We start from the raw sequence: 13,282 nt of genomic DNA on the forward strand, positions 1-13,282 counted from the left end.
TTAATATAAAGTGTGATTATAAATTTAAACTTAGCATGATATATATATCATATTCAAAATAAATCTAGCCTACATAAATTTTACTTTAGTTTTCAATTTAAATAGTTTAGTCACTACAATTTAAATCTAAATTTAATTTATAAATAGTTTAGTCTCTACAATTTAAATTTAAATTTAATTTTAATTTGATTATTCTGTCAAAATTATCAATAATTTTTTTTAAGTGCACAAACACATGCAACAAAATCATTATTTTTAACACCAAATTTAAATAAAATGATTCAATTAAAATTGAAATTAAAGTATAAGAACCAAATTATACAAAATTAAACAATAAAAATTCAACTAAAATTTAAATCCGACTATAGTGTAATTGATTGAATTTTTTTTCTCACCGTAAGCTCGCCTCCGGCCTTAGCCAGTTGTCCACTTCTTTATCCGTTACCCATGTGATAGAGAAAGAAAAATAATTTACAAAAATTAGACTCATTTTTTAAGTTTAATGACGTAATAATTAATTAGAATATCCGAAATAATATTTAAGGTGTTTGGCTTTAATTATTCTAGAAAATTAAACTTTTTGTTTTTCGTATTTTTTTATTTTTAGTGGATATTTTTTAAATTTTAAGTAATTTTTTTTAAAAAACTTTTTTAGATGCATCTTACTTAGTTGTATTAAAAAATTAATAAATACACAAGAATATGAAAAATATATTGAATTTTCGTACTTTTTAAAAATATTTTTTGGTATTTAGTGTATTTTTTAAATAATTTTTTTACAAATATTATACTTTTTATGTGTATTTATGTTAAGTGTGTCTAAATATTAAAAAAATTGATCAAAATATTAAAAAAATTCATTGAAAACATTAAAGTACAGAAAATAAGAAAGTAAAATTTTTTCAAAACTATTTTCTGAAAATCAAAACCAAATAAGCTGATTATTGTTTTTAATCATCAATCAAATCATATAATTTACACATTATTAAGTCTAGAAAATGGACGAGGCTTCTTTCCAGTTGAATTCAACTGGACGGTGTTGTCGGCCGGCCGTGGATCCATCACAGAACTCATCTCGATGATCCAGACTGCTAATCTCATAATGTCTTTTGAGAACATCATTCATGTAAAAAATTACGTTGATCGAATAATCGCAACTAAATAATCGGGTCACATTTATCTTAAAGATCTATTCTAAAAACTATATATATATATTTCTTATCTGTTTCTTTCCAAGATAAATATGACCTGATCATATAGTCGCAATTATCCGATCATTATAATTTTTTATATAAATGATGCACTTGAAAGATATTGCAATATGAACAGTTGTGATTTTCCAAATGGATCTTGTATTGGGCCTGCAGGGAGTCAACATCACTGTCTAGTTGAATTATTCAACTGTAAAAAAAGCCTCCTCCCTAAAAAATAAGTTTAAAAAATAAATTTTGTATATCATTTTTCATAATTTGTATAGACAAAATTCATACTTGGAGAGTTTCAACTTTCCGCAGCCTAGCAAAACATTAGAAGAAAAAAAACCAAAATATATTTACACGTGTCAAGCCAATACTGGCCAGACACATTATAAAAGGCCACACATTTCTAGTAGTTTTACACCATCACACGTCGAGCCCAAAAAATGTCTACCAAATGCTTGCTACTGTTGTTCCTTGCAGTGGTGGTTCTCACCACTACCTCACTTGCCGACCACCACAAACCACCAGAACATGAACACAAACCACCAGGTAATCCCGGCCACAAACCACCCACCGCAGAAGTAGAAGATGGTAAAAAACCACCAAAGGGACCAAAACCACCACCAAAACACAAACCACCAACCCCACTAGATATTGAAGTAGAAGATGGCAAAAAACCTCCCAAAGGGCCAAAACCACCACCAAAACACAAACCACCAACCCCTGAAGAATTTGAAGTAGAAGATGGAGAGAAACCTCCAAAGGGCCCAAAACCTCCACCAAAACACAAGCCACCAACCCCTGAAGAATTTGAAGTAGAAGATGGCAAAAAGCCCCCAAAGGGACCAAAACCACCACCAAAACACAAGCCACCAACCGCGTACAGCATTGAAGATGCTCACAAGCCTCCTCCCAAGAAGAAGCCTCCACCAACAACTTCCAACTGAGAGACTTAAACTATGTAAATTAAGTAAAATAAAAGAAACCAGTTGCGTAGCACTGGTTTGATTATCCTATGTTGTTTGTCACTGCTACTAGCTAATGGGCATGCATGTAACATCTTATTATTAATGCTACTTAAGCAGAACAATTAGTATGATATATGCTACTAATAATGTCTCTTGAGAATTTCATTTAAGAGTGCCTACCATATATGTGAATGTTCTTAGCTGCATGGAGAATTGAAAATACTATTACCACATTATTTCTTTGTAAGGGTAATATTTTGCCAGGTCAAGAAATGAGTTGGAAGCAGTGAAAACAGAGAAAACACGGCAGGGTCAATAATATATGTATATATTTTTTTGAACACGGGGTCAAGAAATATTTGAAAGCAGTGAAACAGAGGAGAGGCGGAATGAGGCAAAAAATGAAGGATCTTCACACCAGGATTTTCCAATAAATATTTGGATAATAATAGTACTACATACTTAGAAAAATTATGAAGAAAATTATTTATAAAGAGAAAAAAATCAATGATTTACATTCGTTGTAAATGTAATACAGATCTTACAAGTTTTAAATTTATACCACACACATACTTTATAATATTGGGGGGTTATTATCATATATGGTGCTACCTAAACTAGTGTAGTACCAATCAAGCACATGCATTGCCAATGTCAGTGAGAAACCAAGAAACAACAGTAATTCCAAACTCTCAAAACAAAAAAATTCAAAATTTGTAGTGAAGGGCTAAGATTTTTTCTATGATCCAACATAAAAAAGTTTAATTCTAAATCATAGATCTAAAAATTGGAGTAATTTTTTTGAGTGTTTAGACTTTCTTAAGAAACAAATTGCAGTGTGTCAGTATTCATAAAGAGTGAACAAAATTTTCTCGCATTGTAATTAAACCTCCAACAAAATTACAGTTAAATTTAGATATATTTTCTAGCATATACATACCTTGTATTATATTATATGACACGTTAGATGTGATGTGTATCCGGTACACATATTTTTTAGTGGGATTTTTGATGGTTCATGACCAAATTTATAACTTTTCTCAACCTTAATAACATTTTATATTGAGATTAAAGTTAACTAATAAAGTCTGATTTTACTTTACTGCTGCGCGGAAAAAAAAAAAAAAAAATTACTTTACTTTATCTATATTATCATATATAGTGCTACGTAAACTAGGGTAGTACCAGTCAAGCACATGCATTGCCAATGTCAGTGAGAAACCAAGAAACAACGGTAATTCCAAACTCTCAAAACAAAAAAATTCAAAATTTGTAACGAAGGGCTATGATTTTTTCTATGATCCAACATAAAAAAGTTTAATCCTATATCATAGATCTAAAAATTAGAGTAATTTTTTTGAGTGTCTAGACTTTCTTAAGAAACAAATTTCAATGTGTCAGTGCTTATAAAGAATGAACAAAATTTTCTGACATTATAATTAATGTCCATCAAAATTATGGTTAAATTCATATATATTTTCTAACGTATATATACTTGGTATTATATTATATGACACGTTAGATGTGATATGTCCCAATACACATATTTTTTAGTGCGATTCTTGGTGGTGCATGACCAAATTTATAACTTTTTTCAACCTTGATGACATTTTATATTGAGATTAAAGTTAACTAATAAAGTCTGATTTTACTTTACTGCTGCGTGGAAAAAAAAAAAACGAAAAAAATTACTTTACTTTATCTATAAAAAGTTGTGCATGACAAATGCAACATGTCCACACTTATCATATGTGAAAGACTCACAATTATTAGATGCTATTGATATTAACCGGCGACTGATTGTATTAACGATTATAAATGTGATGCATCGTATGATACACTCTTTATTATTTTTTTTTTAAATACAGATTATTTTATATAATTTTTAAAATTATATCATGTCTTTTTAAATTTTTAATAATTGCATAACAAATGATCCATTATATTATTAAATTATCAAATTAATTAATAATTTTTAATAACGTCAGGAATATATTTTAATTAACAACCAAGGTAATTATATTGTTATATAGCAAAATATTTTTTTTTGTTAAATAAAAAATTATGACAAAAGAGGACATTTGTAATTTTTAGAACTATTGGAGGATAATCTGTGTTTTAAACAAATTTCATTGCTACAAATTACGCTTTTAGTGGCATTTACAAAATGTCACTATAGCTATTAAAAATGCCGCTAATTGTTTTTGTGATGTTTAGTGCCAAACGCTGAAAATGCGGCCGTCGCTGTAACTTTATGACGCTTTAAAAGCATTGCTATATTAGTATAGTGACATCACGCCACATTTAACGACGTTTTAAAAACATCGTGATAGATCTTTTCTATTTTAAAAATATAACCGTTGGCATTATTCTATATTGGCGTTTAAAAATGCCGTTATAGCTTCATTTTTTATTGGGAAAATTAAACTAACAGTCGCTATAGTTTGGAGATTGTGTCACTTTAGTCCATGATTTTTCAATTGTGATACTTTTGGCTATGAATTTTGAATCTTGTTCCAAATAAGGACAATTGAACATACCGTTGCTTAATTTCAAAGGCAAATTAATTTGATAAAATATAAACTAATTTGACAAAAATAAATGTCAATTTTTTTTTTAAAAAATATTTTAAAATTATTTTTGCCCACCAAAAATAAAATTATGTAAAATTGATAAAAATTAATAAAAATTGCATGATTAATTTTTAAAAATTAATTTTACATGATCGTCATCCAAATACATAATAAAAATTAATTTGGTAAAAAAAAAAATGCCTAAAAGATTTATCAATTTTATATAATTTTATCTTTAGTAGGTAGAAATAATTTTTAAAAATTCAAAAATAATTTTTGATATTTATTTTTGTCAAATTAATTTATATTTTATTTGATGATTTTGCCCTTGAAAAATCCAATAATATGTTCAATTGTCCTTATTTGGAACAAGATTCAAAATTCAAGGTCAAATGTGTCACAATTGAAAAGTCAGGGATCAAAATGACACAAGAGCCAAACTATAGGGACCGTTAGTGTAATTCACCATTTTTTATTTTTATTTTTTAAATTGTGCTAATTCTGTGATATTTAACTAAAAAAAAATACCTCTAATAAAAATGAAAAATATTCAATAATATTGACTAAATTTTTGTAAACATAATACTGAATCAATTCATGCTTTTCAATATGCAAAAATATTTCAATTCCAAGATGAAATAAAGTTAAACTAGTGCCTAGTGGTAAGTTGAAAGTTATTACAAAACAGATCGGCACAAATGATGCAATTCAAACGAATTAGACATACAAGTAGTATGAAAGCATCTACCAACAAACAAAAATTTCTGAGTTTTTCTGTTGATGCAGTCAAAGAAATGTCTAAAAGATCATTGAAAAAATAAAATGAGATCTGATATGCACTCTTCAATTCAGTCATGAGCTGCCAAAACTGCTGCTGCAACTCTCTTCAATGATTCAGAGGCCTTGCGCAGATCAGATTTAGAAAATAGAATGCTGCAGGGAATAAAAATTACATCAAAATTATATGCGAAAGGTGACATCAACACAATCTACTACTTACCAGGTAACAAAGATGCTCAAGTGTAAAACCTTTTCAAATCCAGCAAAAAATCTTTTGGGTCATAATAGAGACCTGTAGTGTTTTCCTGTAGTGTTTTAAAGAGTGAATTGTAATTTATCTTAATAAAATATGATAAAATACTATAAATTCTAAGTGTAATCATTATATTATATTTTAACATACATCCAATAATTCTATTGTTATCATATTTTTGTATCACTTGATATGACATACTCACAGTGGTTAAATATTAATGAGATTTATGTAGAGCCTTTTTACCTTAATGGTGTGGTGTACCAAATTAGATAATAAATAAAATATAGTTATTCTAGTATTATTGATATACACTATATATTTTATGTTTTCAAAATTACTAGTGTATCAATGGGCATGTGTGAGAGAGATTAAATTGGTATTTAAAGTATAAAATGTACCTGGATTGCATATTAATGTTTTGAGATAAATTTTTTAAAATTATAATAGTACTATTATTTTTTGAAGCATCCTCCAAATGAACTGATGGGATCTTTCATATTATGATTGTAATAAAAAATCTCCATTATAACATTTAAGAATTGTGAAATGATCAAAATAATTTTTTATTATTATTTTAAATATAAAAAAAAAATTATTACAAAGTATCACAATCTCTTCCAGACTACCTAACTTTTTATTGATCATATTTGGACGAACATTGCTTTTATTTGTAGGTAGATTTGTCAAACTTATCAGCTTAGAGGGTCCCAGAGGTGCTCATCACATTTAAAGGCAATATACTAGACAAATTTCTCATTAGAGATTTTCTACTAACCATCACAATATCAATTTGACACTCACAGTAGTGTGCTACAATTACTACAGACCACATACCAAGGGAAAATTCACAAAGTAATGACACGTGTCCTGCCGACAATGGCTCCAAACCCTTATAAAAGGCCACCCAAATGGCCTAGTTTTGCATCACCAAAAAATCCAGAGTGCCCAAAGCAAAGGAAATATGTCCCCCACACACTTGCTGGTCTTGTTCCTTTGTGTGGTGGTGGTTCTCACCACCACCATAAAGAGAATTGAGAAGATATTCAATCTTGATATTTGTTCTTATTGGTAAAGTAGGAGCTATAACAATGCTTTTATACAAGTGACACAATATTAACCTCAGCTTAACCAGACTTATAATTACCTAACCAACTTCAGTTAACTGTTCTAACAATATGACAGCTTTTGATTTAATATCTCTAACAAACTAACTAATTACACACGTGCAGACTCATTATTCAGCAATGGACAGTGCATGTTGAGCTTCTTGAACAGATTGAGCTTCTTGAACTGCTTGGTCTTAAGGCTTAGCAGCACCAGCAGAGTCTTTATCAGTCCCCCTTCAAACTCATAGGATTGGGAAGGACTAAGAGTTTGCTTTGAAGGTATTGGAAGCGAGCCACTGAGAGAGGTTTAGTAAAGATATCAGCGATTTGATCAGAAGTAGGAATATATGCAATGTGAAGAGACTTGGCAGCAACCTTTTCGCGAACAAAATAATAGTCCACCTCAATATGCTTTGTACGGGCGTGAAAAATAGGATTATGAGCCATAGCAATGGCAGAAAGGTTATCACACCATAGAGTAGGAGCAGGGGCAGAAACATGAAGCTTATTGAGAAGCATACCAAGCTAATAGAGTTCGGCTGAAGTTTGAGCTAAAGCTCTGTATTCAGCTTCTGAGGAAGATCTGGACACAGTAGACTACTTTTTAGCAGTCCAAGAAATGAGATTGGGACCAAGGTAAATACAGTATCCAGTTGTAGATCTTCTGTCAAGAGTACTACCAGCCTAATCTGAATCAGAATAGGCATTAAGAAGAAGAGGACCACGAGAGAAATGCAGTCCATGAGTCAAAGTACCTTTCACATATCTGAGCAATCGTTTCACAGCAGCAAAGTGACAATTTAAGGGAGATTGCATGAATTGACAAGCAGTGTTGACTGCAAAAGCCAAATCTGGTCGAGTGATAGTAAGATATTGAAGAGCACCTACCAAGCTTCGATAAAGAGAAGGTTGAGAAAAAGGTAGGACATCTCCAGGAGAAAAAGTGGAGCATTTAGCAGCCATAGGAGAGGAATAAGGTTTGCAATTTTGCATGCCAGCCTTGGCCAAAATGTCTGAGGCATATTTGGATTGAGAAAGAACATAACCTGAGGAAGATTGGATGACAGAAATGCCTAGAAAGTAATTAACAAAACCAAGTTCCTTTATGGAGAATGTATTATTCATTTGCTGAATGAGAGTATCAATGTAATGAGGATCACTACCTGTGAGGAGAATATCATCTACATAGATGAGAAGAATAGTGATGGAAGTAGAGGTCTTGTGAACAAACAATGAAGAATCACAGTGACTGGTAACAAAATTTTGAGAAAGAAGAAAGGTAGAAAATGTAGAAAACCAAGCTCTAGGAGCTTCTTTTAAACCATAGAGAGCTTTATGTAACTTGCAGACAAGAGAAGGTTGAGTGGAATGAATGAAACCTTGTGGTTGAGTCATGTACACCTCTTCCTCTAGAACACCATGTAAGAAGGCATTTGAAATATCAAGTTGTTTAATGGACCAGTTATAATGAAGAGCAAGACAGAGAAGAACTCTGATAGTGGGCTGCTTGGCCACAGGGCTAAAGGTTTCAAAATAGTCCACACCCTCTGTTTGAAGAAAACCTTTGGCTACTAATTGAGCCTTGTGTCTGGCTATGGTGCCATCTGAATTTTTCTTAATTCTGTAAACCCATTTGCACCATATAGCTTGTTTACCAGGAGGAAGAGGCACCAAGGACCAAGTGCCTTGTCTTTGGAGAGCTGTATACTCATCTAACATAGCATGTTGCCAAGCAGGTGAAGCAGCATCCTCTTGGTAAGTTTGAGGTTCAACATCAGCAGCAGAGGTAGGAGGAGAGGCAACAGTGAAACAAGTAAGATTTTTAGCTTTAGATCTTGTAAGCATAGGATGAGGATTAGTGGGAAGACAAGGAAGATCAATAACTATAAAAGAGATAGGAATTTGAGATGTAGAAGGAAGAATGGATGAGTTAGATGGAGGTGAAACAGAATTAAGCAGAGGCAGAACAAATGACTTTTGCTAAACAGAAACAGGTGGGGAATGAGGCAGTGCAGGTGACTGCAGATCAGATAACTACTGAGAGACAGAACAAGGAATTTGCTGTTGTTGAAAAACAGATATAGGAGCAGAAGAAGGTGAAGGTAAAGTAGAGGTGTTAGGAAATGCTGGAGCAGGAGAAGAATGAACTTTAGACGACAGTGAAGCAAACTGTTGGTCTGGAGAAACATGCCAAAAGAAATCACTCAGAGAAGGAGAGACTGAAGAAGTAGGCTGAGATGATGACTGAAAAGGAAAGGATAATTCATCAAAGACAACATGTCTGGAAATATACACTCTCCCAATTTTAGGGTCAAGACATCTATATCCTTTGATAGAAGGTTGATAACCAATAAACACACAAGGAATAGACTTGGTTTGAAGTTTATGTGATGTATAAGGCTTAAGCCAAGGATAACATCTACAACCAAAAGTCCTCAACAGCTGGTAATCAGGCTTTTGTTTGAATAAAACTTCATAAGGAGTGAGATTATTCAACTTAAGAGTAGCATGCCTATTAACAAGAAAAACAGCTGTAGCAAGAGCATCAAGCCAATAAACCAAAGGCAAAGAAGAGTAATGCATGAGAGTAATAGTGGTTTCTATGAGATGCCTATGCTTTCTCTCAGCAACACCATTTTGTGAGGGAGTGTGAGGACAAGACAATTGATGTTCAATCCCTTTTTGTTTAAGAAAATCTTGAAAAACATTACTGAGATATTCACCTCCATTATCACTCCTTAAAATCTGAAGTTTAGTGACAAACTGAGTTTCAACAAAAGCTTTGAATTCAAGAAACTTAGCAAACACTTCACTTTTATAATGAAGAGGAAAAAACCAAGTAAATTTGCTAAAATCATCAATGAAGAGAACATAGTATTTAAAACTGGAAACAGAAGCTGGAAAAGAGCCCCATATATCAGAATGAATAAGGGCTAAAGGTTTATTTACAGTAGCATTAGACAAAGAAAAAGGCAACCTATGGCTCTTTGAAACACAACAATGTTCACAAAGTGGAGAGCCTTTATTTCCTAAAACAGAAGACTTAGGAACTAAGTTGTGATGAGTTAAGATGTGATGCAACTTCTTGGAAGAAGGATGTCCAAGTAGAAAATGCCAACTGGATGTAGTGGTAGGAGATATAGCAGCAGGAGAACAAGATAGGCAGACATGAGAAGAAGAATCAGCAGTATAAGATGAAGACACAACAGTAGATGAAAAGGATGACACAACACCAGGTGGAGATGAGATGAGAGGGTAAAGTCCTTGAGAATAGAGGCCTTTATACAGGATCTGCTGTGTATCCTTGTCCTGAACGAAAAATGAATGTTCATCAAAGGTAACAGTATAATGGTTATCTTTAGTCAGTTGATGAACTGAAAGCAAATTAGAAGAAAGAGTAGGAACATGAAGCATTTTGGTAAAATGAAAGGGAAATGAAGGTGTAAGAAGAAGACCTTTACCAATATGAGCAATAGGAAGAGTGGATCCATCACCAATGGCTACTTGTTTCTGTCCTTGATAAGGTTGGTAGAAGGAGAGATGATTAAGATCATTAGTCACATGATTAGTAGCTTCAAAGTCTAAAAATCAATTGACATCTGTGTTAGAGGATGGAGCAGATGCTATATATGCTTTAGAGGGATTTGAATTGTGTGAGATCTGAGAACCAGTAGAGTGATCATTCTGAAAAGCTGTATCCAACCTATGCTAACAGTCTATGGCAGTGTGATTAGATTTGCCACAGATTTGACAGATCACTGAGGAAGTAGATGAATTGCTTGCAGGAGCATAGCTGTTGCTGTTGTAGCTATTGTTGTTGTAGTTATTATAGCCTTGTCTGTCCCTCTGAAAAGTGCTGAAGTTACCTCTCTGACCTCCTCGAAACCTGCCTCAATCTCTGCCTCTGAAAGTAACTCTGCCTTTATAATGTCCTCTATGACCTCCTCTGTTAGAAAAATGACCTCTGTGGGTGTTGTAAGCAAAAAATCCTGGAGTTTTAGCAGCTTGCACATGCTTAAGAGAAGCTTCTACATAAATAGATTCAGAACAAAGGAGAGAGCACAGCTACTCTAAAGAAATAGGACCTGATCTAGCACGCACAGTAATCTTCAAGGCATTATATTCATCAGGCAAACCATTCAAAATCAAAAGAATAAGATCTTCATCCTCAACAGGTGAAGACACTAAAGCAAGTTGATCAGCTATCACTTTGAATTGATTCAAATATTCTTCTATTGTTACTCATTTCTTAGTAATCTTACCCAATTTGGTCTTTAACTGATGTATATGAGACCTTGAAAGAGAAGTAAATCTTGTGGCCAGAGTACTCCAGACTTCATGACTTGATTGACAATGAATTACAAAAGTGAAAATGGAGGGAGATAGTGTAGCAGTGATACAGCTCAGCAGATGTGCATCAATAGTATTCCATAGAGTATAAGCTGGATTCAAGACTTCAAGATTCTGTGAATCAAGCATAGTGGATGAATGGCACACCTCAGATCCATCAACATAACCGAGAAGATTTGTTGCCTTCAAAATGTTTTGAAGCTGATTCTTCCACACTATGTAATTTGAAGAATCAAGTTTTGTAGTGACAAATGCACTGAGATTTGAGATTAACAAAGTCAGATTTGAAGGTAATGTTACAGAGACAGAGGAAGAAGAAGATGAAGCTACAGCAATGGTAGAAGCCATTGATGAACTTTTCAGATGCTCGTGAGAGTCTAAAGGCTCTGATACCATAAATAGAATTGAGAAGATATTCAATCTTGATATTTTTCCTTATTGTTAAAGTAGGAGCTACAACAATGCTTTTATACAAGTGATACAATATTAACCTCAGCTTAACCAGACTTATAACTACCTAACCAACTTCAGTTAACTGTTCTAACAATATAACAGCTTTTGAGTTAATATCTCTAACAAACTAACTAATTACACACGTGCAGACTCAACATTCAGCAATGGACAGTGCAGGTTAAGCTTCTTGAACAGATTGAGCTTCTTGAATTGATGAGCTTCTTGAACTGCTTGGTCTTGAGGCTTAGCAGCAGTAGCAGAGTCTTTATCACACCACTCCCTCTGTCGCTGGCTTCCCCAAACCACCATCTAAAGGTGAGAAGCCACCAATGGAACACAAGCCACCCAAGGGAGAGAAGCCACCAATAGAGCACAAGCCTCCCATGGGTGAGAAGCCACCAATGGAACACAAGCCACCTATGGGAGAGAAGCCACCAATGGAGCACAAGCCTCCTATGGGTGAGAAGCTACCGATGGAACACAAGCCACCCATGGGAGAGAAGCCACCAATGGGTGAGAAGCCTCCAATGGAGCACAAGCCTTCTATGGGTGAGAAGCCACTAACGGAGCACAAGCCATCCATGGGTGAGAAGCTACCAATGGAGCATAAGCCACCCATGGGTGAGAAGCCACCAATGGGTGAGAAGCCTCCTATGGGTGAGAAGCCACCAATGGAGCACAAGCCACCCATGGGTGAGAAGCTTCCAATGGACCACAAGCCACCCATGGGTGAGCAGCCACCAATGGAACACAAGCCGTCTAAGGGAGAGAAGCCACCAACTCATGGTCACTATCCAGGCCACCCTCCAATGAAGAGTGGTGAAGCAGAAGTCAAGCTACCCAAGAAGATGATGCCTCCAACTCCATACAAGAAACCACCAACTCCTGAGAAGAAGCCTCCAAGTGTTCTTCACAAGCCTCCATCACTTATCAGCTCCAACTGAGTGACTTTGTTGGGCATATATCATATATATGTAGTTGTTCCATCGATGGAAATAAGAGCTGTTGCTAGCTGATCATATGTGATATTGATCAGTTGTTGTTACAGCTAGTAGGGAGCGCTACTTCTCTGTATCTTTCTTAGTGTGCTTCTTGTTATAGACATGTACTTACTTTGCTTGTAAATGATAATGAGCACTTATTTGCTAAGTGTCATCTACAGTACTCATATTTTGGTTTCAATTTCTCTCCATTGAATTATCTTTCTGCCTGTTTCATCAAACACTAGTTTTAATAATGTTTTTTTTTTGACAGATCAAAAAAAAAAAAAAAAAAAGAAACACTAATTTTAATAATGCTATGTGCAAACAACAGTGAGAATCAGGTAAGTCATTCACGTTTTATTAGTTCTTATGTCCTATTTCACCCGATATGTAAGATTAGCAGGTGGTCGCACACATTTTGAATTGTGCTATTGGGGCGAAAGAACGATTGTCTAAGATTAATTCTCAATTATCTATTAAAAAAAACCGTTGCAAAGAAAAGTACACAAGCAAACTCATCCATTATGTGGATGGGTCAAGTTAGGCTGGCAACCAGTCACTCAGAGCCTGAGTCTACGGATGCTGTGATGACTCCACAGAATATCTTTTTGTTC

At 33.9% G+C, this 13,282-nt stretch overlaps 2 protein-coding genes across 2 annotated transcripts; both read left to right on the plus strand.

Moving 5' to 3' along the window:
• The first annotated feature begins 1,611 nt into the window (after positions 1 to 1,611).
• LOC114279608 (uncharacterized) lies at positions 1,612 to 2,339 on the plus strand. The gene has a single exon (XM_028221883.2). The coding sequence runs from the start codon at positions 1,643 to 1,645 to the stop codon at positions 2,144 to 2,146; it is 504 nt and encodes a 167-aa protein (XP_028077684.2). The 5' UTR covers positions 1,612 to 1,642; the 3' UTR covers positions 2,147 to 2,339.
• Positions 2,340 to 11,938: 9,599 nt separating this feature from the next.
• On the plus strand, positions 11,939 to 12,864 carry LOC114301746 (uncharacterized). Its single transcript, XM_082872828.1, has one exon. It carries the CDS (start codon positions 12,015 to 12,017, stop codon positions 12,627 to 12,629), a length of 615 nt encoding a protein of 204 aa, XP_082728954.1. The 5' UTR covers positions 11,939 to 12,014; the 3' UTR covers positions 12,630 to 12,864.
• Positions 12,865 to 13,282: the final 418 nt, after the last annotated feature.

This window comes from Camellia sinensis, chromosome 6, assembly GCF_055761805.1.
Source record: "Camellia sinensis isolate YWXY chromosome 6, ASM5576180v1, whole genome shotgun sequence".
Classification (NCBI taxonomy): domain Eukaryota; kingdom Viridiplantae; phylum Streptophyta; class Magnoliopsida; order Ericales; family Theaceae; genus Camellia; species Camellia sinensis.